This window comes from Bubalus bubalis, chromosome X, assembly GCF_019923935.1.
Source record: "Bubalus bubalis isolate 160015118507 breed Murrah chromosome X, NDDB_SH_1, whole genome shotgun sequence".
In the NCBI taxonomy this organism is placed as follows: domain Eukaryota; kingdom Metazoa; phylum Chordata; class Mammalia; order Artiodactyla; family Bovidae; genus Bubalus; species Bubalus bubalis.
In genome coordinates, this window is record NC_059181.1 from 67828629 (window position 1) to 67856171 (window position 27543).

General features: G+C 45.0%; 1 protein-coding gene across 1 annotated transcript; it reads left to right on the forward strand.

The window, feature by feature from the left end:
- Positions 1 to 18007: 18007 nt before the first annotated feature.
- FGF16 (fibroblast growth factor 16) lies at positions 18008 to 26859 on the forward strand. Its single transcript, XM_006068089.3, has 3 exons — positions 18008 to 18432; positions 24400 to 24503; positions 25859 to 26859. Exons 1-3 carry the CDS (start codon positions 18159 to 18161, stop codon positions 26102 to 26104), a joined length of 624 nt encoding a protein of 207 aa, XP_006068151.1. The 5' UTR covers positions 18008 to 18158; the 3' UTR covers positions 26105 to 26859.
- The last annotated feature ends 684 nt before the right edge of the window (positions 26860 to 27543 follow it).

A 27543-nucleotide genomic window follows, 5' to 3' on the forward strand; every position in this document is an offset into this window, starting at 1 on the left:
TGCCCCTCTTCCTCTACGCCATTTATCTGAACTATGCTCATTTTTCAAACTCCTCCAGGAAGCATATTTATCTACTTCTCAATGTCATGCTGCACTTAAAATCTACACCACACAGTTTAGTACTTACCTCACCAAACTCTTAACCCCTGTTGCTTCATGAAAGTTAGTCTAAGCTCCACAGTAGTGCCATAAGAATCCCCAGGACAACTTAAAATAAGCCTGGGCTTGTACTGGGGGCTCAGCAAAGAAACAGTGGAGACGCCTGTTCCAGAAACAAAATCAGAGGTTTCCATTCTTTTTGGATAACTGGCTAGCAAATGGAGTACTAAGATGGAGCCATTAAAAAAAAAAAAAAAAAAAACCTGTAGCATCCTGAAGAGCAGTTACCAAAGATACCACAGGTATTCCTAGGTCATTGAACCAGTGTTAGAGCAGAAAGGAATCTTAATCATTTACTCCCAAACTTTTAAACTGGGGTATGCATACCCCTGGGGGGTCCATGGCAGTGTGGCAAGAGGGTCCACAAAGTTACAGGTTAAACATAGCATGTTCTTAGAATGTCAATTTTACTTGAATATAAGAAACTTAAAACATTTCTATATCAAAACAAATATGGCTATATCATCATAGCAAATGAAAATCTTGAACACATTTTTAGAATGAAACATGAAACCTCTAGGACACTTTGACTTTATAGTAGGCTGCTTTGCATAATCCAATCCACCCCTCTCTTCTACCCATGCTGGGGATTTCATTCTCCCTCTCCTCTGTTATTGGGTTACTTCAGTTAAGAAATAAATGTTTGAGAAGACTGATCTAGTCCAACCCTCTCTTTTCACAGTTAGGAAAACTGAGGCCCACAGATGAGAAATAATTTGGCCAAAGCCCCAGACAGTGAGTTGAGGGAGAGCTAGGATCACAATCCACCCCCTCAGAATGTATCTTTCTTCCCAGTGATTTGCTCAGGTGACTACTGACTGTGAACTACACTTCCTTGCTAACTCTGTTCCACTCTTCGTACTCTTCAACATTTTTTTAGAATTTGCCAAGGGTTCTATCACCTATATTGTGGCACCAGCATCCCCGAGAGCAGGCAATAACTTTTAGTCCCTTTCTAAATCTTCAAATGCAGTGAATAATGCTGCATTTCCCAGAAATCAGAGTGTAATTATGAGATGAAAATCCCTTGCAGAAACAAGATAAAGTTTATAGTTTTAGGGAGAAAGAGGCAAAGCAGGGAAGGAGGTCCTGCTAACCAGAGGCCACAGGCAGGAAGCAAAGAGCCGATCTTAAGACTCTGTTTTATTCCTTGGTTTATGTAAGAATTACATAATTACATAATATTAGCCACATCCTCAAGGCTCTAAGGAAACTGGGCCCTCAGCGGTGTACCCCAACTGGCTTTCCTATCTCCTGAGGTGAATTGTACCCTCAGGCTGTAGAACTAAAACAATCATCTCACTCCAGTGTTCTTGCCTGGAGAATCCCAGGGACGGGGGGGGCCTGGTGGGCTGCCATCTATGGAGTCGCACAGAGTCGGACACGACTGAAGCGACTTAGCAGCAGCAGCAGCAGGTTAAAAAAAAAAAAAAAAGCTCTGTGGGAGAGGGAGAGGGTGGGAAGATTTGGGAGAATGGCATTGAAACATGTAAAATATCATGTATGAAATGAGAAAAAAAAAAAAAAAAAAAAGGAAGTGACTTCAGATTCAAATGAACTCAGCTTCACAAACATCATATATATTCTTTGTGCAAATTAGCAGGGGCTGCCTGTAGATTCACATATTTACACCTACCTTTTCACACCTTAAACCCACAACTCTTGTTGTTACACAGACATATACAAACACTTCTGCATCCTGTCATAAACACAAACATAAGCACACATTTGTACTGGAAAAACCAATACAATCATACTCTCTGTCCATACTTCTCCTCCAACACGCAGCCCCAAACATACACAGCCACCAGTATACCCACATTCACAGTCATATACATGAGGTTAAAAAGGAACACAGACTGCCAGGTTTAGAGCCACATTCCACAGTGTCCCATTCCTCTCAGAGAACTAACAGATCATTTCACAAAGGTGTCATCACCTGCTGACTAATGGCAAGTTACAGCCAGAATAAATGGTCCATTACCCATCCCCACTACAGGTAGACCTGGAGAAGAATGACAGCAGAGACAAAGGAAACTTGTGGCTCAGTGTCACTGCAGGAAACTGACTGGAAAGGTAAGATGAGGGCTCATTTGAACCAAAGAGATTGTCTTTCCTCTCTGAACCCTAGAGTTGGGGATGGGGAGACTGGAAGGTAGTCTGGCTTTTTGCAGATTTCTCAAACTCAAGATACAAATCACCTGGGGTTGGGGCAGAGGTGGAAGTGGGGAGGAAAATTGTTCTCTTATCCTGAATTTTCCTTGTCTGGAAGAGGATTGTGTCATATTATAGTTCTTTCTCTTTTGTAAACATCTATTTATTTATTTATTGGCTTTGTCAGGTCTTAGTTGCAGCACGTGGGCTCTCTAGTTGTGAGCGTGGGCTCAGTTGCCCCACGGCATGTGGGATCTTAGTTCCCCCACCAGGGATCAAACCCATATCCCCTACATTGGAAGGTGGATTCTTAACCACTAGACCACCAGAGAAGTCCCAATACTTCCTCTTTTGAACAAGGAGAAAAAGAAAGATATACCCATTTGAATGCACAGTTCCAAAGAATAGCAAGGAGAGATAAGAAAGACTTCCTCAGTGATCAGTGCAAAGAAATGGAAAACAATAGAATGGGAAACACTAGAGAGCTCTTCAAGAAAATTAGAGATACCAAAGGAATATTTCCTTCAAAGATGGGCTCAATAAAGGACAGAAATGGTAGGGACGTAACAGAAACAGAAGATATTAAGAAGAGGTGGCAAGAATACACAGAAGAACTGCACAAAAAAAGATCTTCACAACCCAGATAATCATGATGGTGTGATCACTCACCTAGAGCCAGACATCCTGGAATGGGAAGTCAAGTGGGCCTTAGGAAGCATCACTGTGAACAAAGCTAGTGGAGGTGATGGCATTCCAGTTGAGCTATTTCAAATCCTAAAAGATGATGCTGTGAAAGTGCTGGACACTCAATATGGCAGCAAATTTGGAAAACTCATCAGTGGCCACAGGACTGGAAAAGGTCAGTTTTCATTCCAATCCCAAAGAAAGGCAATACCAAAGAATGCTCAAACTACTGTACAACTGCACCCATCTCACAAGCTAGCAAAGTAATGCTCAAAACTCTCCAAGCCAGGCCTCAGCAATATGTGAACCATGAACTTCCAGATGTTCAAGCTGGTTTTAGAAAAGGCAGAGAAACCAGAGATCAAATTGTCAACATCCACTGGAACATAGAAAAAGCAAGAGAGTTCCAGAAAAACATCTATTTCTGCTTTATTGACTATGCCAAAGCCTCTGACTGTGTGGATCACAATAAACTGTGGAAAATTCTGAAAGAGATGGGAATATCAGGCGACCTGACCTGACTCTTGAGAAATCTGTATGCAGGTCAGGAAGCAACAGTTAGAACTGGACATGGAACAACAGACTGGTTCCAAATAGGAAAAGGAGTATGTCAAGGCTGTATATTGTCACCCTGCTTATTTAACTTACATGCAGAGTACATCATGAGAAACGCTGGGCTGGAGGAAGCACAAGATGGAATCAAGATTGCCGGGAGAAATATCAATAACCTCAGATATGCAGATGACACCACCCTTATGGCAGAAAGCGAAGAGGAACTAAAGAGCATCTTGATGAAAGTGAAAGAGGAGAGTGAAAAAGTTGGCTTGAAGTTCAACATTCAGAAAACTAAGATCATGGCATCCTTCCCATCGCTTCATGGCAAAAAGATGGAGAAACAGTGGAAACAGTGGCAGACTTTATTTTGGGGGGCTCCAAAATCACTGCAGATGGTGACTGCAAGCATGAAATTAAAAGACGCTTACTCCTTGGAAGGAAAGTTATGACCAACCTAGACAGCATATTAAAAAGCAGAGACATTACTTTGCCAACAAAGGTCCATCTAGTCAAGGCTATGGTTTTTCCAGTGGTCATGTATGGATGTGAGAGTTGGACTATATAGAAAGCTAAATGCCAAAGAATTGATGCTTTTGAATTGTGGTGTTTAAGAAGACTCTTGAGAGTCCCTTGGACTGCAAGGAGATCCAACCAGTCGATTCTAAAGATTATCAGTTCTGAATGTTCATTGGAAGGACTGATGTTGAAGCTGAAACTCCAATACTTTGGCCACCTGATGTGAAGAACTGACTCATTTGATAAGACCCTGATGCTGGGAAAGATTGAAGGCAGGAGGAGAAGGGGATGCCAGAGGATGAAATGGTTGGACGGCATCACTGACTCGATGGACATGAGTTTGAACAAGCTCTGGGAATTGGTGATGGACAGGGAGACCTGGCATGCTGCAGTCTGTGGGGTCACAAAGAGTCGGACACGACTGAGCAACTGAAGTGAACTGAACTGAACTGAATATAACAATAATGTATCCTGCTTGAGGACAGTTTCTGGAAAATACCTTCTGGCTAATCCTATTATCTTAAAATGTAAATTATGGGAGTGGGTCTAGCAAGGTCTTTACAACCTCCAGACATTCTTTTGATTCATTATAATAACTAATTAAAAGGTATATAACTCCACTGCTAACACTAGCAAGGGGGCACTCTTTCTGCCCCTTTCTGATCTCTATGTCAGAAGCTTTCTCTGTCCTTTTTATACTTTAATAAAACTCTATTACACAAAAGCTCTGAGTGATCAAGCCTCGTCTCTGGCCCCGGATTGAATTCTTCTCCTCCAGAGGCCAAGAATCCCAGGGTCTTTCATGGTTCAGCAACAACCTTTCAGGTTGGGGTCTCATCTGGGATTCTTCAGGACAAGGTAAGGATGCTTGGAGCTCTAGTTCTTTGTTCTCCTAGCGAACACATTTTCTGCTATACTTTACTAACCCTACAGCGTGCTTGTGTGAATGAATGACATGCCCTGTGTGAAGCAAGTGAGGAGCCCTGCTCTGCAGTTCCACGGTGACCTCATATGGCTTATGGCAGAAACCTGTCAGGGGATTATACTGACCTGCCAATGCTAGGATGCACCCAATGTCTCCTTCGGGGACCAATCAGAAATGGGCAAAGCGTGTGGACTGAACTCTCCTTTCTCAGTCAAACTTTCCGGTCTCTTTGACCATTTCATAACTTCTTGGGAATTAGAACTACTAACCTATCTGTCAGATCATAGACTTTCAAGGGACTTGTGATCTATGCTGTTACTGTATACTGTTACTTAGGTCCCAAACTTGGATTGGTAGTCAAGAAGTGCCTAGCCTCACTAGGAGTTGAAAGTTCAGAAGTTAGATGGAGCTCTAGCTCCCTGAAGTTAAAGATTACTCAGGTTGGAACTGCAATGGGTTTCTTCCTTTGGTAACACTAGCTCTTAGTGGACCACAGGAGGCTTTCCAGTGGCTTTTGTCCCAACTCCTTAGATATTCCTTTTGTAGAATCTGTGGGAATGAACTGGAAGGACTGGCCCTAATAACTTGAGGACAAAAATCACTTTTTCCTCACTGGCCAGCCTTTCACCATATCCTTTGCTATCACTATACTGGTGTGGTGACACTTGGAAGGAACATCTCGGTTTTATGTTCATACTCGTTTTATTGTGGTCAGGAATATACTCAGGGTTGTGCACAGGCACTCAGGTGATGAATGTTTCCCCCAGTGGTCTTAGCTTGGGAGGCATTCCAGAAAGTTATTCTGATTGCACCTCGGGTAGCATCAGAGGCAACCAAGGTTTTAATGGTGAAGAACTGGACATCAGTCTGGGATGCCATCAGGTCTACCCCTGGTGCATCTCCACCCCATCTCAGTGGTAGAACCAGGAGGGACGAGTACAGTACCTGCATCAGTAAGGGACAGACTAAGTCCGACCAGAGAAGGAAAGCTTCAGTGTAAAGGCTGTCTACACCCCCATCTAGAGCAGGGAGGGACACCTCCAGTAGAAAGATGGCACTTGTTGCTTTTTTTCTCTCTTACAAATGAAAGTGAAAGTGAAAGTTTAGTCGCTCAGTCATGTCCGACTCTTTGCGACCCCATGGATTGTAGACTACCAGGCTCTTCTGTCCATGGGATTTTCCAGGCAAGAATACTGGAGTGGGTTGCCATTTCCTTCTCCAGAGGATCTTCCTGACCCAGGGATCAAACCTGGGTCTCCCACATTGTAGGCAGACACTTTACATCTGAGCCACCAGGGAAGTCCCTTCTTACAGATGGGAGCTAACAATTCCAGCCTCACTCCTTTGAACTGTATTCTGAAAAACTGGGATAGATTTGATCCCCGGAGCTTAAAGAAGGCACTCCTGATCTTCTTCTGTGATACTGAATGGCCACAGTATCGTTTAGAAGATGGGGAATGCTGACCTGTTGAAGGATCTCAATTATTATTATTTTACAATTAGGCAAGTTCTGTAGAAAACAAGGAAAATGGCTAGAAGTAGCATATGTGTTGCCCTTTTTCTCTCTTGGAGGTATGCCAGACTTATGTCCTAAGGGTATAGATTTGAGTGTGAAACCTTCAGCTCCCTCCTGTCCTCCTTCTCTGTCGTCGTACCTGGGGCTCCAAACTGAGCAAACTGCAAGTCAGAGAAACCACCCTCCCCCCTCAAGAAGGGTCGCCTTGGTCTCAGTAGAAACCCAAACTGAGATTCAAACTGCCCAAGTAGAGGTCCAAACAACCCCTGTATTAACACGACCTCAGACTACTATGGTTTCAATAGAAACTCAGACCATCGAAGTAAGAGATGAGATGGAAGACAGGAGACAAAGAGATCAAAAAAGCAGGTTTCTCTAATCTATCCCTGGGATCATATGCACAGAGCAGCCAGAGAGGCTGAGGAACAGCTACACAAGCTGTTGCCTCTTCATGAAGCACCCACCAGAAGAAATAATCAGTCTATAAGAGTTAATAAGCCCTTTTCTTATCAAGAAATACAAAGAATCAAGGAGGATCTGGGAGACTATTTAGAGGACCCAGAAAAATATATTAGAGCTTTTAAAGGTATTATTCTGCTTTATGACCTTACTTGGAAGGATGTGATGTATATCTTGGGACAAATGCTGACTCTTAACTCAAAAACTTGAGTTTTGGGGAAAGCTGTTGCTTATGGAGATGAAAGGCTTAGTAATGAATCAGTAAGGAAGAGGGAGGATGAGATAGCCACCCTCCCCACTGGAATTCAGGTGGTCCCAACTATAGAACCAGATTGGGACTATAACACAGCTAAAGGAAGATGGGATCAGAGTCATTTTGTCAGTTATATTCTTGAAGGACTCAGGCAAGCACATGCTAAGACTTTAAACTATCCCAAATTGGCAAACATAGAACAGGAGGAGAAGGAAGCTCCTGATAAATTCCTAGATAGAATGAGAGAAGTCCTTCGCAGATTCACTGAGATTGATCCTGAAAGTGAAGAGGGGAGAGTGATCTTAAAAGATAGATTTCTCACTCAATCAGCTCCAGATATCCTCCGTAAGCTATTAAAACAGGCGTATGGACCAATTCAGCCTTTAGATAATCTATTGCAACTGGCTCAAACAGTCTATTATGGTAGGGAATATGAAGAAAAGAAAGAAAGGCAGAAAAAGACAAAGGAACAGGTGGAAGCCCCTGTAATGGCTGTCAGAACCGTTCTTAAACAGCCTGAGAAAAATGCCTAGAGAGACCCAGGTGAAAAAGGATGGGCTTGCTATTACTATGGAAAGGAGGGGCACCTCAAGCAGGAGTGCCCTCAGGCATCTAAGCCGCCCCCGGCTCCATGTCCGGTCTGCCAGGGACCACACTGGAGGACAGACTGCCCCCAGAGGCATAGGTTTCAAGGTTTGGACTCTCAAGACAATCAGGACTGAAGGTGCCCAGAGGTCCCCACACAATCTCCCATCCTAATTATAGGCTCAATAAAGGGCAGAAATGGTAGGGACCTAACAGAAGCAGAAGATATTAAGAAGAGGTGGCAAGAATACACAGAAGAACTGTACAAAAAATATCTTCATGACCCAGGTAATCACGATGGTGTGATCACTCACCTAGAGCCAGACATCTTGGAATGGGACGTCAAGTGGGCCTTAGGAAGCATCACTATGAACAAAGCTAGTGGAGGTGATGGAATTCCAGTTGAGCTATTTCAAATCCTGAAAGATGACGCTCTGAAAGTGCTGCACTCAATATGCCAGCAAATTTGGAAAACTCATCAGTGGCCACAGGACTGGAAAAGGTCCGTTTTCATTCCAATCCCAAAGAAAGGCAACGCCAAAGAATGCTCAGACTACCACACAATTGCACTCATCTCACACGCTAGTAAAGTAATGCTTAAAATTCTGCACGCCAGGCTTCAGCAATAAACGAATCATGAACTTCTAGATGTTCAAGCTGGTATTAGGAAAGGCAGAGGAACCAGAAATCAAATTGCCAACATCTGCTGGATCATCAAAAAAACGAGAAAGTTCCAGAAAAACATCTATTTCTGTTTTATTGACTATGCCAAAGCCTTTGACCATGTGGATCACAATAAACTGTGGAAAACTCTGAAAGAGATGGGAATACCAGACCACCTGACCTGCCTCTTGAGAAATCTGTATACAGGTTAGGAAGTAAAAGTTAGAACTGGACATGGAACAACAGACTAGTTCCAAATAGGAAAAGGAGTACATCAAGGCTGTATATTGTCACCCTGCTTATTTAACTTACATGCAGAGTACATCATGAGAAATGCTGGGCTGGAGGAAGCACAAGATGGAATCAAGATTGCCAGGAGAAATATCAGTAACCTCGGATATGCAGATGACACCACCCTTATGCCAGAAAGTGAAGAAGAACTAACGAGCCTCTTGATGAAAGTTAAAAAGGAGAGTGAAAAAGTTGGCTTAAAGCTCAACATTCAGAAAACTAAGATCATGGCATCTGTCCCATCACTTCATGTCAAATAGATGGGAAAACAGTGGAAACAGTGGCAGACTTTATTTTGGGGGCCTCCAAAATCACTGCAGATGGTGACTGCAGCCATGAAATTAAAAGACGCTTACTCCTTGGAAGGAAAGTTATGACCAACCTAGACAGCATATTGAAAAGCAGAGACATTACTTTGCCAACAAAGGCCCATCTAGTCAAGGCTATGGTTTTTCCAGTGGTCATGTATGGATGTGAGAGTTGGACTATAAAGAAAGCTGAGCACTGAAGAATTGATGCTTTTGAACTGTGGTGTTGGAGAAGACTCTTGAGAGTCCCTTGGAGTGCAAGGAGATCCAACCAGTGCATCCTAAAGGAGACCAGTCCTGGGTGTTCATTGGAAGGACTGATGTTGAAGCTGAAACTCCAATATTTTGGCCACTTGATGCAAAGAGCTGACTTGTTGGAAAAGACCCTGATGCTGGGAAATATTGAGGGCAGTAGGATAAGGGACAACAGAGGATGAGATGGCTGGATGGCATCACCAACTCGATGGACATGGGTTTGGGTGGACTCCCGGAGTTGGTGATGGGCAGGGTGGCCTGGCGTGCTGCAGTTTATGAGGTCACAAAGAGCCCGACACGACTGAGCAACTGAACAGAACTGAACCCCAGGTATTAATAACTGGGGTGGGGGGGTGGCAATCCGTCGATTTCCTTTTAGATACTGGGCAACTTACTCTGTGCTTACTGAAGCCCCTGGCCCACTTTCTTTCTGATCCACTTCCCTGGGACTGTCTGGACAAGCCAAAAGATATTACTTCAGTGGTACTTTAAGGTGTAACTGGGACTCTGGGCTATTTTGACACGAGTTTCTGATCGTGCCAGAGTCTCACTCACCCCTTTTGGGGAGGGATATACTGAACAAGGTCTATACCTCTGTTTTCATGAATATGGAGCCCTTCCTTTCTCTCCCTTTAATTGAACAAAATGTAAATCCTAGAGTGTGGGCTGATGGAAAATCTGTGGGCCAAGCACAAAGTGCTATTCCTGTGGTTGTCAAGCTCAAACACCCGCACTTATTTCCACATTAAGAAGCAGTATCCACTGAAACTTGAGGTTACGGAAGGGTTAAAAACCATCATTGAGAATTTAAAGGAGCAGGAGCTATTAATTCCATGTAACAGTCCATGCAACACTCCTATTTTGAGTATAAAGAAATCAATCGGCAACAGGAGAACCTACTAAGCATTTCAGAGAAGTCAAGAGACTTTAAACGGCTATATATTGTCCTAAAGAAGTAGCTGTTATGCATTGTAAAGGGATGGGAGTAAAGTAGCTGAAGGTAATCAGCTGGCTGATTGTCAAGCCAGAAAAGCCGCACTTTATGAAACCTCTTCACTGCAGACGCCTTTGATCTGAACAGGTCCTGTGGAACAGGAAAAACCACAATATACTGAGGAAGAATTAGAAAGATATGAGAAGAGAGGAGTGAAGGTTACTAATACAGGATGGTTACAGTCTGCGGATGGACGATTACTAATTCCTGAAAATGCTCAATGGAAAAATTTTCCTAAAGCCTTGGAATTAACTAATTATGTAACTCAGCTCTCAGCTTTTCAACAAGCATTAATAGAACTCTGGGAGGTGACTCCTAACCCAGCCTCTGAGTCAAGCAAGCCTCTATTTGAGCCAGGAACTGAGGTCCTGATTAAAACATTGGGATCTGGGGGCCAATCCCTCAAGCCCCTCTGGGAAGGCCCTTACCAGGTTATTCTTTCTTCTCCCACATCTGTCAAAGTGCCAGGAATTGATTCGTGGGTGCATCACACTCGAGTTAAGAGGTGGCACCCTGACCAGAACTAAGTGATGTCATTTGATGCCTTTACTTTCTATGCTCTGACTTTGCACTTTTCAGATGGGCCTGATAATCTATGTGAGCCTACTTCTGCTGAATCCAAAGGTCCTGAGTCTGGCATTTGAACCTCAAGACAACACCTTCCTGTCCTGGGCTCATTCCTACACCACATTCCACAATCGATCTAATTGCTGGGTCTGCGGAGCACTCCCCTCCTCATCAATTGAAGACTTCCCTGGTGGGTTTCTCCACTTCAAGGAAAGGACTCTCTTCAACTCTGTGATGACATCTAACAACTCTAAGATGAACTGATGTAACTATGGGCATAATGTAACTTTTAATTTTGATTGGGTTTTAACTTGGCTTAATGACATCTGTAACTGTAAAACAGGGTTTGTTTCTAACTGTCTGAAAGCTTTTAAGTTACAAATGGTTGCCCAGGCTCCTACGAGTGCCACAGCCTCCTCCAACTCTTACTTGGGGCCCCTGAATCAGAGGCCCTCAATATGAGGTTTAGGAGAATATGTTGCCTCAACAATTTAGGAACCGTACCCCTCAACAGCAGGAAGTAGTTATAGAACAAAAAAGATGCCCCTTTCCCTTAGCAACATAATTCTCCTAAAAGAAAAGGGGGGAATGAGAAAGTCAATTCCTAGGCAGGTTGATAAGAAGTCTCCCAAGGAGAGAGGGGTCTGGACTTCTCAAGGAGGAGGAAAGGACAAACTTTTTTTTCCTCTACATTCCTTAGGATTATATAACAGTAATGTATACTGCTTGAGGACAGTTTCTGGAAAATACCTTCTGGCTAATCCTATTATCTTAAAATGTAAATTATGGGAGTGGGTCTAGTAAGGTCTTTACAACCTCCAGACATTCTTTTGATTCATGGTAATAACTAATTAAAAGGTATATAACACCATTGCTAACACTAGCAAGGGGGCACTCTTTCTGCCCCCTTCTGATCTCTATGTCAGAAGCTTTCTCTATCCCTTTTATATTTTAATAAAACTCTATTACACAAAAGCTCTGAGTGATCAAGCCTCATTTCTGGCCCCAAATTAAATTCTTCTCCTCCAGAGGCCAAGAATCCTGGCATCTTTTGTGGTTCAGCAACAATCTTTCGTGCCAGTGCAAGAGACATAAGAGACACAGGTTCGATTTCTGGGTCAGAAAGATCCCCTGGAGAAGGGCATGACAACCCACTCCAGTATTCGTGCCTGGAGAATTCCATGGACAGGGAAGCCTGGCGGGCTACAGTCCATGGGGTCACAAAGAGTTGGACACAACTGAAGCAACTTAGCACGGGGAGGAAATAAGACTGGGGACAGATAGGATGCAAATAATATTAAGAATAATGACCACTTAATATGTACCTGGCACATATTAAGTACAGTCTGTGTATTATTTCACTTAAACCTCACATTACCTTTATGCGGTTATGATGATCATTACCACCAGTATCTTATAGAAGAGAAAACTGAAGCTCTGACACCTAGAATGGCTTTAAGCTGAGATTTGAACATAGGCAGTCTGACACCAGAGATAGAATGTGCAACTGCTGCATTATACTGCTGCCTACAAGGAAAGCAGGAAAGGGGGAGAAAGAAACAAAAGACAAAGGAGCAATACATTTGAAGTATATAGATTGAGGCAACATAGTGTCCTGATTAGGTCTGAATTTAAGATCAAAGTTTTATCTCTTAAGATCAGGAGTCCTACCTCTGCTTCTAGTTCCTGAATATTTCTGGACCTCAGTTTCCTCATCAGTAAAATGGGAATAAAATTATTCCTTAGGGGCTTCCCTGGTGGCTCAGTGGTAAAGAATCCACCTTCCAATGAAGGAGATGTGGGTTCAACCTGTGGTTGGGGAACTAAGATCCCACATGCCACGGAGCAACTAAGCCCATGCGCCTCAACTTCTGAGCTTGCGCTTCGGGGCCTATGAGCCAGAACTACTGAGCCCACATTCTGCAACTACTGAAGCCTGCGTGCCCTAGAGCCTGTGCTCTGCAACAAGAGGAGCCACTGCAATGAGAGGCCCTCACACCACAACTAGAAAGTAGCCCCTGTGCACTGCAACTAGAGAAAAGTCTGCACACAGTGACAAAGACCTAGCTCAGTCAAATAAATTAATAAATAAAATTATTTTTTTAAAGAAAAACTATTTCTTAGAGGAGAATTTCCTGGTGGTCCAGAGGTTAAGACTCCATAAACAGGAGCAGTTGATGGAGTTAACTGCATTCCCTGCTGGATTTGCCAGCAGTACAGCTCTCACTGCCCCTTATCAGGGAAAATACATTAGGAAGGGAAAAACATTTATAAGTTGTCAGGGAAATGAAAAAGTGGGTAGACCAACAATTTCACACATCCTGTTCCCTTTCCTAGCTGTGTTTTGGGGCAGGGGGAGGCAGAAGTGAGCATCAGCAGTATTAGCTTCAGCATCTCTTTCCTCAAGAAACAGATCCCAAAAGGCTGCCCTCAGCCTCTGGTCACTTATAGCCTGGGTCAGAATTCCCATTTTTACTTAAAGAGTTTTGTTTTTCCATGTCCTTTTCACATCAGTTCAGTTCAGTTCAGTCCCTTAGTCGTGTCCGACTCTTTGCAACCCCATGAATCGCAGCACACCAGGCCTCCCTGTTCATCACCAACTCCTGGAGTTCATCCAAACTCATGTGCATCAAGTCGGTGATGCCATCCAGCCATCTCATCCTCTGTCGTCCCCTTTTCCTCCTGCCCCCAATCCCTCCCAGCATCAGGGTCTTTTCCAGTGAGTCAGCTCTTCGCATCAGGTGGCCAAAGTATTGGAGTTTCAACTTCAACATCAGTCCTTCCAATGAACACCCAAGACTGGTCTCCTTCACGATGGACTGGTTGGATCTCCTTGCACTCCAAGGGACTCTCAAGAGTCTTCTCCAACACCACAGTTCAAAAGCATCAATTCTTCAGCGCTCAGCTTTCTTCATAGTCCAACTCTCACATCCATACATGACCACTGGAAAAACCATAGCCTTGACTAGACGGACCTTTGTTGGCAAAGTAATGTCTCTGCTTTTCAATATGCTGTCTAGGTTGGTCATAACTTTCCTTCCAAGGAGTAAGTGTCTTTTAATTTCATGGCTGCAATCACCATCTGCAGTGATTTTGGAGCCCCCCCAAAATAAAATCTGCCACTGTTTCCACTGTTTATCCATCTTTTTGCCATGAAGTGATGGGACAGATGCCATGATCTTAGTTTTCTGAATGTTGAGCTTTAAGCCAACTTTTTCAGTCTCCACTTTCACTTTCATCAAGAGGCTCATTAGTTCTTCTTCACTTTCTGGCATAAGGGTGGTGTCATCTGCATATCTGAGGTTATTGATATTTCTCCTGGAAATCTTGATTCCAGCTTGTGCTTCTTCTAGCCCAACATTTCTCATGATGTACTCTGCATATAAGTTAAATAAGCCAGGTGACAATATACAGCCTTGACGTACTCCTTTTCCTATTTAGAACCAGTCTGTTGTTCCATGTCCAGTTCTAACTGTTGCTTCCTGACCTGCATATAGGTTTCTCAAGAGGCAGGTCAGGTGGTCTGGTATTCCCATCTCTTTCAGAATTTTCCACAGTTTATTGTGATCCACACAGTCAAAGGCTTTGGCATAGTCAATAAAGCAGAAATAGATGTTTTTCTGGAACTCTCGCTTTTTTGATGATCCAGCGGATGTTGGCAATTTGATCTCTGGTTCCTCTGCTTTTCCTAAAACCAGCTTGAACATCTGGAAGTTCACGGTTCATGTACTGCTGAAACCTGGCTTGGAGAATTTTGAGCATTACTTTACTAGCGTGTGAAATGAGTGCAATTGTGTGGTAGTTTGAGCATTCTTTGGCATTGCCTTTCTTTGGGGTTGCTTAATTTTTCACATTTTCCCTGTGAGGTGTTGGGAAAGGAGGATGTAATCTCAGATGTATTGAGTATCTTCTGGGTGCCAGACAGAAAGCTGGGCACTTTCCACCAGTGAATTCATTTTGTCTTCACAATACCACTGTGAAAGGGTACAGTTAACTTCACTTTAAAAGTAACATCCTGAATCCAGAGAGGGCTGCTTCTTTTTTATGTACACTTTCCTCCCATTCCATACATCCAGCACAATGCTGCCCTTAGGTTGTATCCTGCTGAGGATTTTCTGTAAAACGAATATATTCTTAAATGTCACCGTCCTTCACGTGCCAATCTTTGCATAATCCCAAAGCCCATACATTGACAGTAAATTGCCCCCAGTGGATCCGAGATTAAATGATGACTCTGTTCCTTATTAGCTATATGATTTTGTGCTAATCACTTAACTTCACCTCTAAAATAGGGAGAGTGGTATCTCCTACTCCACAAGGTTGTGAATATTAAATAACTTTCATGAAAGGGCTCTGTCAATTGAGATACTTCATGGAAACATTACTAAAAGAGAATTATCAGTCAGCTTAATCTCAAAAGAACCCCAGAATGGCAATGTAATGCTGACATTCGAACAGGTAAGACTCCAGATCTGCAACTGGGGTTGGTGACTTTGGGAATGTTAGGAGACAAAGAATGTAGAAATTCCCTGAAGTGACTGTTAAAGAAATGGCCTTTGATCATTATCAATGTGTGATTTATATAATCATAGAGACATCTAACTCCTTCACATCACATACTTCTCAAAGCCATTTTATCAACATTATTTCATATGACATTCACCAAAACCCCCAAGAATTAGTGTGTACCAATTAAAATTGTTCCACTTGCTTTATCACTATTTTACTTTTTCTAGAAGTGGCCCATCTGAATTTGCAAAATCTTCCCCATCTTCCCTTCAAGGCCCATCCATCACAAAGGCCTCTTTGGTCCAGAACCCCCTCTAAAACCCCAGAACAATAGTCTCTCTGCCTTCTGAATCCACACAGCACTGAACACCTTAAATTGCCTCGTATTCTAGCCATTTGTGTTCTTGTCTTAACCTCTGCCCCACCTCCCCCACCTTCTCACTAAATCCAAAAACTCTTTGAAGGGAAGAATGAAGAAGGAAAGAAGGATTTCTTTGTTGTTTTACAGCAGTCCTATTTTTTTTAAAGCTTTTATTATGGACATTTCACGTTTGTGTGTTTACTGAGAGAATAGAGGAAATATATAATGAGCACCCATGTACTCATCACCCAGCTCCAGTAATTAGTAATATGAACAATATTATTATCTCATCTAAACTTCCATTCCTTCTCACTTTGTATTACTTTGAAACAAATCGCAGATAGCTGGTCATTTCACCCATATATACTCCAATAGAGCCGCTAACTTTCGCATTTCTGTGTCCTGTACAGTCGGAAGATTATTTGCATCTGCATTCCCCACTACTCGGTGCACATCAGAAGATGATTTCTGAGCACGTACCATGTGCCAGACCTTGCACTCTGCTGTGGAGGTTCTGTCTGAGCTAGAGAGGCACACCATGACCAAGCCTCGGTGTCCCACACCAAGAATTGCTGCCGTTCTTGAGAGTGAGCACTGAGAACCCAGGAGCAGGACCTCTAATTGCACTAACTCAATTGAACTGCAGGACTTCCCTGTAACTCAAGTGGTAAAGATTCTGCCTGCGATGCAGGAGACCAGGGTTCTAATCCCTGGGTCAGGAAGATCCTCCGGAGAAGGGAATGGCAATCCACTCCAGTATTCTTGCCTGGAGAATTCCATGGACAGAGAAGCCTGGCGGGATACAGTTCATGGGGTCGCAAAGAGTCGGACACGACTGAGTGACTAACACATACAATTAAACTGAAAGGGTTTCCCTTCCAGAGACTGAATTCCAACTCGCCGGGAGATACAGGTTCTCCCGCAGGAGGCGCTGCAAAGGAGGGGCGGGGATGGGGTGCGCTCTCAGTTCAGTTTTCTCCTGCTGCAGCCAGAGCCGGAGAAAACAGTCAGAGCACCCACGCGGGTGCGAACTGCAGACAACGCAGTTTAGTCAGCGAGCACGACACTGAGCGCCAGGCCCTGAGAGGGGCCCTAGGGTTCAGGTGCCAGGCAGGGGGCAGGCCAGGCACCAGTTCCCCAAGCCTCCTCAGCGCTACCTGTTCCCCTGGGTGCCTCCAGTTCCCGCCCCAACTACCGCTCTTCCTGATAGAATCTAAGGAGGGCACGGGACAGAGCGAGGAAACACCTGTTTCCAACAAGAAAAGAGGTGGAGGGAAACCCCCACCAGACTTCCAGTGGCCTCTCATCAAGCTTGTTCTCGAGAGCCTTGTAAAAGCGCGCCCAGAAAGCCAGAGGAGATCATTTTTCAAAAAGATCGCTATTTCTTACTCCCCCCTCCTTTTCCTAAGCTGTAACGTCCCTTTTTAAAAAATGCTTTCTTTCTTCTGTGGGGCTTCCCGCTCCTCCCAGACCCCTTAAGGCCCCCCGCCTGGGTGGCTGCAGGAACAGCGAAACCCCCCAGATCCCACATTTTGCAACTGCATGCGTTTCCAGATTATTCACTTCCTCAGCCTCCTGCCGACATACAGGTGGGGAGTGGGACAGGGGGTCAACAGAACAAAGAAACCAGGGACCCAGGCCAAGTGCCCCTCCGCAGCCTCCGACCAGCCGGGGAACAAGAGGGGACTCACGAACGAGTGAACCCCCCCACCCCAGATCTCACACCACTTTCGAAAGGCAAGCAACCGGAGGCCGCGCGGGAGGTGGGTGCTGCCCCCGCGCAACAGACAGACTTCCACGCAACAGGCCCGAGTGGCAGTGGACGCCAACAGCCTCCACGTACTGGGCTCCAGTTATTTCATCAGCAGTTTCAGAAAAACCTGCCAAAAGCAGTTATGCCTCACTGCAATGTGTAGCTTTTTCCTGCCATTTTTTCATAATAAAAGAGGGAGTGAAGCTCGCTCGCTCTCTCCCCCTCCACCCCCCTCTCCCAAAAAGAGCCAAAAGCATACGAGGAGGGGAAAAACACACACACACACACACCAATCTCCGAGGGGATGCCATTGAGGTGTGGCTTGTATTTAAATATCCAATATGTCAATGTAAGGGGAGTGGGTATGTATATAAAGTCCCGTTTGCATCTGATAGCTCGACGAAGCCAGCTATGAGAGGCCTGGTTAGATGGATGCGGAGGGGAAGCGGCACTTTGACTGAGCGCAAGGTCAGGAGCGCGCTGCCCCACGCTCCCCGCGGCTGAGAAGTTCCTTGGACGCGAACAGACGTCGACTGCAGCTCCGTAGAGCTCGGAGCAAGCGAGCGAGCGAGCGCCGCCGAGTCGCTCGCGCCCGCGGCTGGGAGAGGCAGTTCGCGCCCCGCGGCCCGGCTCGGCCCCGCGCGCCCCGCCATGGCGGAGGTGGGGGGGGTCTTCGCCTCCTTGGACTGGGATCTGCACGGCTTCTCCTCGTCTCTGGGAAACGTGCCTCTAGCTGATTCCCCGGGTTTCCTGAACGAGCGTCTGGGCCAGATTGAGGGGAAGCTGCAGCGCGGCTCGCCCACCGACTTCGCCCACCTGAAGGGGATCCTGCGACGCCGCCAGCTGTACTGCCGCACCGGCTTCCACTTGGAGATCTTCCCCAACGGCACGGTGCACGGCACCCGCCACGACCACAGCCGCTTCGGTGAGGACGCGGCCGGGAGGGACGGGAGGCGAGCGGACGGCGCCCTGGGGAGCCGACGGCTCGAGGCTGAGGCTTGGGGCCGGAGGACCAGCCGCTCCCGCCCCGCCCGGCGCTGTCTGGGCTCGTCGAGGCGGGAGGCCGCTGAAGACGCGGGCAGGCGGGACGTGAGGGTGCGGACTTGAGCTGGGCTTCGGCGTCGGGGCGCCCGGCACCCTCGGATGCTCTCAGGAGGAGGCGGGGGCACCTTGAGATGCGTCCTCTCCTTTCTCCACCCCACCCTACCTCCTCCGGGAGCTAGAGGGATTGTTCTGGGACCTGGACGCTGCGCTTCCCCTTTCAAGGAAAGCAGGTGGAGCTGGGTGGACGGGTGGGGAGGGGGGTGTGGGAGTAGGAGCATCCACCGAGGAGATCGGGGAACGTGGCTACAGCGCGAGGCTGAGCCTCGACGGCAGCAAGGTTGTCGCGGCAGATTACCTGAAGCAGGAGGCTTCGTCGGCCGTGGACCCTATGTGCGGACGGCCCGCGCCCAAGTGGTTTTTGGCCTATGGGGACGCGGTAGCCTTGGCACCTGCCTGCCTCTGTGTTGCTCTGCCTGGGTTAGGGGCCAAGCCAGACAGCACGGCGGGAGCTGGGTATTAGGGAAACTAGGAAAGCCTCCCGGTGGCCAGTGTGTAAGGGTACAAGCCCTGGGGCACATTTTGCCCGGGAGCTACCTCTGGATTCCTTGCCTCAGTGAGGAAACGATCCTGGGCCCACTCCCAGCCCCCCAAACAGGTGTCTCCTGGGCCCAGGGCAGAAAACACCCCACCTCTATCAAGGATTTTCTCTGCCTGTTCAAAGGGCACAGCTGCCTGTCTCACATGCAGAACACAATTAATATAAACCTTGATCTGGGACAGAGATCATTGTGTTACCAAGCAAATGTGTTCACTCCTCAATAATTTGGCTGTTTTTATTTTCAATTTCCTGTCCTCTACTAAACTATTCAGGTGCTGTGACAGCTACCCTTCCTTGGGTCCCAGCATCCCCCAGTGTCCTCACTTTCTCCCCAAGGACCCTATAGGCCAAAGATAGCTTTTGTCCCTAAGCCAGTGATAAGTTTTGCCTACTGGCAGGTCTGACACCCTTCCTTTCCCACCCCAATCCTCCTCCACTCCCCCCAAACTGCCTCATCCTCCTTTTCCCCATGTCTTGCTAGAGCTGCCTCCAAGTGCACCATGGTAAGAAGTTGGGGGTGGATGAGGGTGGTGGGGGGACAGAGGCCTATAGCTGGGCAAGGCTAAGTCTAGCAGACAACTTGGGCCAGGGCTGGTCTTCCTTACGGAGCAAGCAGGAAGCCTAATGAGGTCTATGTCATCTTGGAAAAATGCACTTGGAGAGCTGGAGTACAGTAGGTTGTGTGTGGGGTGGGAGTAATGGAAGGGTACAGGTGTCTGTATAAACTTGCAGCAGGTCCTCAAAAGGGTGATAAGGTGGGGTGGGGTGAGGGGAGAGCTAGGGTTAACTTGGCTCCTTTCCCTTCCATTGCCAGTGACTTTGTAGTCCCATTTTGTTCCTCTTCAGAAGGAATAGGACTGCCACCCTGGCCTCAGAGCCCCCCAAAGCTCCCAGAAATGGCCTAAAGATATTGGGGTAGCTCATTCCTGAGCTATAGAAGAAAAATCCTGAAATGATGGAGAAATGTGAGGTGGGGGGGCAAAGTTGGAGAAACTATGACCTTGACTCCCAGCAGCTACAAGTGTTTGTCTGACTCTGTGCCTAAGCTGAGCCCAATAACCTACAAGGTCAACGTAAATCAGTAATAAGCTCTTGGGATAAGTGGTCTTTAATTACCTCCCTAAGGACACATCTTGATTTCTTTTCTCTCAAAAACTGCTAAGGGTGTTAAGTTTAAGGAGAATCCAAAGGAAATAAACCTGGCAGGAGGAAGGGGTGTTTTCACTGCTGTTTAACTGACTGCTTCATTTTTGGGTTTTGCCTAAAACACACTCACTCACACACTTACTCACAGAGACCACCTCTGCATCACCTTTTCCCTTCCCTCCTTCCCTGGCTTCCTGGCAGATCTGTGCATTTCCTGTAAAGGAAATGATACATGGTCAAAGCTGTCTCTTTGTAACATCCCTTACCAACTTTCAAGCACACATTTACTCTTCCTCAGTTTAGCTTTTGGCAAAGAAAGTGGTGGTGTTTGAATTTGCTGACTCTTTCCTCGCTCCACATTTGAGTTAATCAGCCAGGGTATTCAATAAATCGAAACTTTAACATTCCATAAGTGCTTTAGCAGTCAACATTCCAGCAGGGTAAAATAGGCCAGACCTAAGATATAAAATATTATAGATTTCTGCTTGGGGGGAAGAGGTAGTCTCCAAAGGCCATGTAAAGTAAATAGCTATTTGTTGTAATTGGAGAGCAGGGCCCCCAAGGATTACCCTGGAATCCATGCATTCAGAAAGAGTCAGGCTGAGCCCAAGAGCAGCCTTGACTCCAAATAATAACCTGTTGGCACAGCCTATGCTCCCCCTCCCCACCCATCCCCCATTCTGCAATCAGTAGCCAGGAGTATTTCAATCTCTGCCTGGCTGGTGGCATTTACATGAGGTTCACAAGGATACTGACATTCCTGAGGGGCACCTGTGGGCTGGCAGAATAGAGCTTGGGAGCCAGACTGGAGGAGAGGCCTCTTGCCAGGTGGGATGCAACAAGCTTATGCAGCTGCTTTGGTTTTTGAGCTATCTGGTTCTTATTTGGCCAGGCACCAAAATAGCACTGCCTTGGCCCTGAAGGGCTGAAAGGATGGCTGAGGAAATTCAGGCGAGTTATGGAACTAGATTAAATGACATATTAGCCAGTCATCTAGCTAGGTTCCGAAGCAGTGGGACCCAGAACAGATTCATTTTGAATGAAGCCATGGGAGAAAAAGTATAAGAAGAATCTGGAAATTATCAAACACAGGCCAGAGCCTGAGGTGGGCAGGTCAAGATGAAGCAGAGTAGAGGGAGGTCCTGGGCTTTGAAGGGGGTGAAAGTACTGAGGACGAACTTTGTCTACTTAATACTTTGCTTCAACATCTTGCTGTTAACACCCCTCTCCAGCTGTAGTTGGGAAAATGTGTAACTGGCTTATTTTCTCTCTCCTTTCATGCTGGCTGGAATTCAAGAGAAGGTTTAGGAATATCTGTTCCATCATCATGTGCCACTGGGTTCCCACAGTTTGAATCCAGCAAATAGGAAAGTTGGCAAAGGGAAATGATGCCCAAAGACAGCTGGGCAGGGATGATTCCAACTGTTAGAGACCCCTGGTTACTGGACACAACCCAAGTGACTTCCTGTATGATCTGTCCTTTGGCACCAGGGTTAACAGAGTTGGAGAAAAACCGTGGTGACTCAAAGGCCACACCTCTTGGGTTTCATGATTTGTTCTCACACCAGGTCTTGGATGGTGAGATCACATGCTGCCCTCTGCTACTTAATGAGCTCAGGGTGGTCAGAGACATGAGATACTTAGAGAATGAGGGAACCAAGACTCAAAGCATAGAAGTAAACTGCCTAAGCAAAGCAAAGAACTGAAGGCTCCAGCAGGTTGGTATCCCTCAATGTTTACCACACAGAACTGAATCATGACCTGACTTCTCATTTCTGGGCCATACTGGCCACTCTCCTTTGAACACCCTCCTGGTTTTCTGTGGCCCTTTTTAAACAGAGTAGAATTCAAAACTGTATTCTTACTGTGATCTGAGGCAGAGTAGAATGGGGCAACCCCTGCCCTTATGCCAGTTACTAGATCTCAATCAATACAGTCTTAAATCATATTAATTTTTATTTCATTTTTTCTATTTGTTTAATTAGCTTTTTAGTAATTTTTAATTTTTACATGACTAACTTCACATTAGCTTTTTAAAATCTCATGACTCAGCCATACTGAGCTTACCTTGTTCAATCAGACTCCATAAGCTGTTGTTGTGTATGTTTTGCTAAGCCACATCTCCCCATCCCAAAGATGGGGAGATATATTTAATAAAAATGCACAGGAACACAAAAGAGTAGTCCAACAGTCCAAAGTTTTCAAGAAAATATACATAGTTGCCTGGAGGGGGGAGGAGTATGGAAATAAAAAGAAAGAAATAGATAAATTCATGATTAATACTTGAGGCTCACCCTCCCTCAACACAACTCCAAACACAAAACGTCTTGTTTAACTGGTTTATGGACCAAAGTGCAGGACTTTACATTTATTCTAATCAAAGCTTATTTTGTTGGAGTCAGCCCATTTTTCCATTCTCTTAAAATCTCTGAATTTTTATTGTTACCCTCTCAGCTGTATGTCTTCTGGAACTAGGGTAAACAGTCCCCATGTCCTCTTATAAGTCATCTATTAAAATGTTAAACAGGGCAGAACCAAAATCAGAACCCTGTTCAGTGTAACTAAAGGTCTTGGCCCACTAAATCAGTATCTGCTTAACCCCTACTTGGCACTGGGTAATTTTCCCTTCCCCTCCTACCATCTTGTGTCAATCTCCTTTTCCAAAACTCTATTGTGTGTATGTGCTATGAGAGTTAGTAACCACCAGACTGAGAATAAAACTTGGAGGATGTCAATGCTAGAGACCAAAGGCTATGCTTTCAGTGTTCTGTACAGTGGCAGCAGAAGAGAGTTACATTCTTTGAAAAGGTCTGTGTGTGCCCTAAAAGCTTCCATACCTGAATACCCACCCACTAGCCCGAGTCACTGGGGCTCTTCAGAAGACTTCCCACTGGACTCTTGAATCTGATTTCAAAATTGACCACTTAATTTTTTTTAAGTGATCTTTAAGGAATCAGTCCTACTCCCTGTGTAGATTACATAGAATATTACTACCCTTAATAATTACATTTTTTGATAAGAAAGACAGCCAGATATAAGCTCATTTCATACCTTTGGATGACTCTGGAGTCAGTTGTATCAAGTTTTAATCTATACATTGAAAAATATGGCTAGAGAATATAAAAAAGAAATCTAGTTGACCATTGCATCTGTATCCATATAATAGATGTGTTATGTTAGAACAAAATTGTTAAGTCTTCAGTATCCCCAGGATTTCAGTTCTGGTTCCTTTTTCCCACTTAGTACTCAATGTCTTTTTTCCCCCTTGCTGCTGCTGGGTAAATGAAAACGTTTTCAAATTCTCACCTCTAACTTTGTCAACTAGAGGAACATTTCTGAATATCTTCCTCTTCCCCTTAAAGTTGCAACATCTCAAATCAGTATCAAGTCTAATACTACCTGCCAACTCTTTGCCGTAGATAGATTTAAAATCCACAAGAGAGAAGGGGAGAATGACAGGCTTGTCAGCCTGCGGCTGCATTGGCCAAAAGTACTTTTGAGGAGAAAGCTCTCACCAGGCCAAGTTTTGCTTCCTGCCATAGGACAGAGGAACAAACTTAGTGAGTGGCCTGTGTGGCCTTTGTTAGAGTCAGCTACAGGCAGTTGACAGCCTCATGTGGCTTTAAGGACATGGGAGCTAAGAGGGTACAAAACAAGTTCAGCCTAGAGGACAGCAAGGTAATGCTGTGAGCTCTGGGGAATCAGAAAGTGACTTTGGGAAGATACAGAAACTTGGCCACATTGTTTCATTTCGAAAGCTGCCCTCCTGTTTACTGAAATGGTGGCCTTTAATAGTACCTTGAAATTATGAAGCTTTTGTAGCCAAAGCCTTCTCACAGTCTCTTCCTTATTATATGCCTAAGAGTGTTGAGTAGAGGCAGAGATTTTCCCCCATTTTACATATGGAGTGACTGAGGCCCAGAGAGACTCAGTTTCTTCTCTGAGGTTCCATTCTTGCTGCAAAAGATGGTTTCATCAGGTAATTCACCAAAGGCACATAGCACTAGCCTTCAGTTGGGGATAAAGGACCAGCTCATGTCACCTTGATAGCTTTCTGTTAGCTTGATATCAGTGATGGAAATGGCATTCATTGTTTTGCTCTAGGAATTCTGGAGTTTATCAGCCTGGCTGTAGGGCTGATCAGCATCCGGGGAGTGGACTCTGGCCTGTATTTAGGAATGAATGAGCGAGGAGAACTCTATGGGTCGGTAAGTTTAAAGTTTTTTATTTTTTTTTTCTCAGAAGCTATTACCACCAGTGTTTGGATAATATAAGGCAAAACATTTATCTAGCACTTGAAAGCACTTTTGTCAACTTTAAAGGATTAGTGTCTTCTAGTCAATTCTTGACTGCCCAGGAACTTGCTACATAACACTTTCACTCATTCAGTCCCCATGAAAACAGAAGCTTTTCTGTGGGATAATTGCTTCTGCCTTCTCCATTAGAGTGTCAGCTCATCTGATAATAATAGGAAGCTGTACTGGTTTGTCAGTAGATGGTAAGGGTTTGAGGCATTAACCCTCCCAAGGAGTATATCTGATTTGTGATGGGTACCCAGAGGAGTAGCCAACTAGCTGGCACAAAAATAGGCAGTGAGAGCTGGCCTTGAGATTGAGGATTCTGAAATTAAGAACAAAGTCCTTGATGTCCAAATCGCTTCAGCTGAATCCCAAAGGCCAAACGAAGCAAACAAACAAATGAAGAGTAAGGATTCCAGGGTCTGGTGACAGCCCTAAGTCCCCAGCTAGGGCTGTATTGGCTGCAGCACATGTTCTCTATTCTGGAAGCCAGCCCAGAGCTGGGGAATGGTAAGTGACTTTGCTGATCTTAACCCTTCTGGGGGATCCTAACTCCTGGCTTTGGCTTTTGAGTCACAGAGTATACTTTCTGGCTGCCTGCATCCCATGAAATCAGAGCACATTCTTCCCTGACACCTAAGAGATAGGCCTGTCCCCAGCACTCAGTATCGGCAACCCCAGCAAGTAGTATTGTGGCTGAATCAAGTGTGAGAAGGGATAGAGGCAAGAGACCCAGGAGCTGCCAGCTTGAAGTAGCCAGATTGGAGGAACTTCTCAAGGAGATTTTTTTCCTGGCTTTCCAACTGACAGGCCCTGAGACCCTTCATTAGGAGAGATCACAGCTCGCCTCCCATGGAGCTTTATATAGATTCAAGGCCTTTGCCTGTCAGTTGACGTGATTGATGGCAATCTCAATGGATTTGAACATTTTTAGCCCTAAATAGGGAGAAAGTACAGAGGTATCAGTGGGCATTGGGAAGCAGAAATTCTCAGGCTCAGAGTACCAGGTGAGCCCATCTCTTCCGGTCTCTTGCTTTCAGAAAAGATCTCACCTGAAACATTTTTGCGTGGCTCATGAAAGAGGGTGAAAGCAATACAGACAAGACTGTTTAATGCTATTTGGAAAGAAGATGCCTCAGTAATACCAGGAGATAGGCCTGAAATTTTCTAATATAAATGTGCTATTTATTAGTTTCTCCACCAGCAAGCTGGGATGGGAGAAATAGTCATATAATGGGCTCTACTTTATTTTCTCACCCTCACAGAAGAAACTCACACGTGAATGTGTTTTCCGGGAACAGTTTGAAGAAAACTGGTACAACACCTATGCCTCCACCTTGTACAAACACTCGGACTCGGAGAGACAGTATTATGTGGCCCTGAATAAAGACGGCTCACCCCGGGAGGGATACAGGACTAAACGACACCAGAAATTCACCCACTTTTTACCCAGGCCAGTAGATCCTTCTAAGTTGCCCACCATGTCCAGAGACCTCTTTCGCTATAGGTAACGGACCCCTAGTGTGATCTCTGTGACCCGTATACTCTGCGGCCACAGTTGTCTCTGGAAGCACTATACTCATAGCTTTTCAATCCTCTTTCCTATCAATTTAGATAACAAAGAAGCACTTACTGTTCAACTCGACCCAGCTGTTCCCTCATTGTTCAAAAGTATATATTAAGGTTGGGTTATTTTGGGGAGGGGTGTGGGGGGATGGGGAGGTCTAGAGGGAATCTTGTATATACTTTTTTCTTTACTCATGTTCTTTCCCCTGAGGTGGCACAAGAAAGAATGGGGCCCCCTACCAAGGGCCAGAGGTGTCTTGCCCCACAATCTACCCAAATACCTTAAAGTGGGTAAATGAAAGACCAAGGAATCTGCCATAGATGCTACCTACAGAGCTTTGGAGAAGTCTCATTAAGAAAATTCTTGGGGCTCCAGCCCTGCTGCAAGCCATTTCTGTATTGGCTCTGCAGATTTATCATCTGTCCTGACATGCAGTTTTCCTGACGTTGAAAGTGGGAGATGGGGTAGGTTGTAAGAAAATGATATTAAAATGTAAGCATGGATACTGTGCATAAAGACAAACTATTTATGAAATGTATATGCTATTTATTTTATATATTTATTTATTTCAAAATAATTTTATTTTTAATGAGAGATGCTATGACTGGATTTTCATCAGAAGGAATAAGGTCCTACTGAAACAGGATAAATGAGTTATCAAAGGCTTTTATTGGCAATAAAATTGTCTTTCTATTGTAACCACTGTCTAACTCTATTGATTTGTACACTTAGTAAGATTAGAAGGTTTGTTGGCTTCTTTTGCTACTCATTAGAATCTCTTGATGTTGGCATCACACTGCCTAGCCTAGGTGACTTGCTATCTACAATATTAGCATTATCTAGGAGCCCTATCTGAAGTTCTTTCTGGTTCTGTGACTTTAAACTTGGTGGTGAATCAAAGCTTCAGAAAGGCCTAGACCATCAGCTCTTATGGAAGCTCCCATTTGTGCTTAGGACTAAGCATAGAGAAACCCTCCTTTGGAATTTGGTTAGGGTCCAAAGCCCAAAGGTCAGCAACTCTAATTGGTGGCTTCTTACTTATCATATGAAGATGAGGTGATTTGAAATAAACAGCAATCAATAGGGAGAGTGATCTTTTGAACTAGTCAACCTTCCCTTCCAGAGGTGTTCTCCCACTCCCTCTCCAAACCCCTACCCCTATCCTCTACCAGTGTTTCTCCTAGAGAGTTATGGGAATCTGTTAACACATTTTCCTGAAGCAACAGTTCTTCAAGTATATGGCCTTTTTACCAGCAGCAGCATCTGAGTCCTTGTGAGAAATGGAAATTATCAGGTCCTACCCCAGACCTGCCAAGTCAGAATCTCTGGGGGTAAGGGCCAGCCATCTGCATGTTAACAGCCTTCCAGAGGATTCCTGTGCAC

What these genes read in the sequence shown, in the direction of transcription:
- FGF16 (XM_006068089.3), top strand. Translation starts at nt 18,159, where the DNA reads ATGGCGGAGGTGGGGGGGGTCTTCGCCTCCTTGGACTGGGATCTGCAC. An exon ending in CCACGACCACAGCCGCTTCG is followed by an intron (nt 18,433 to 24,399) that starts GTGAGGACGCGG and finishes GTTTTGCTCTAG; the next exon opens with GAATTCTGGAGTTTATCAGC. An exon ending in GAGGAGAACTCTATGGGTCG is followed by an intron (nt 24,504 to 25,858) that starts GTAAGTTTAAAG and finishes TCACCCTCACAG; the next exon opens with AAGAAACTCACACGTGAATG.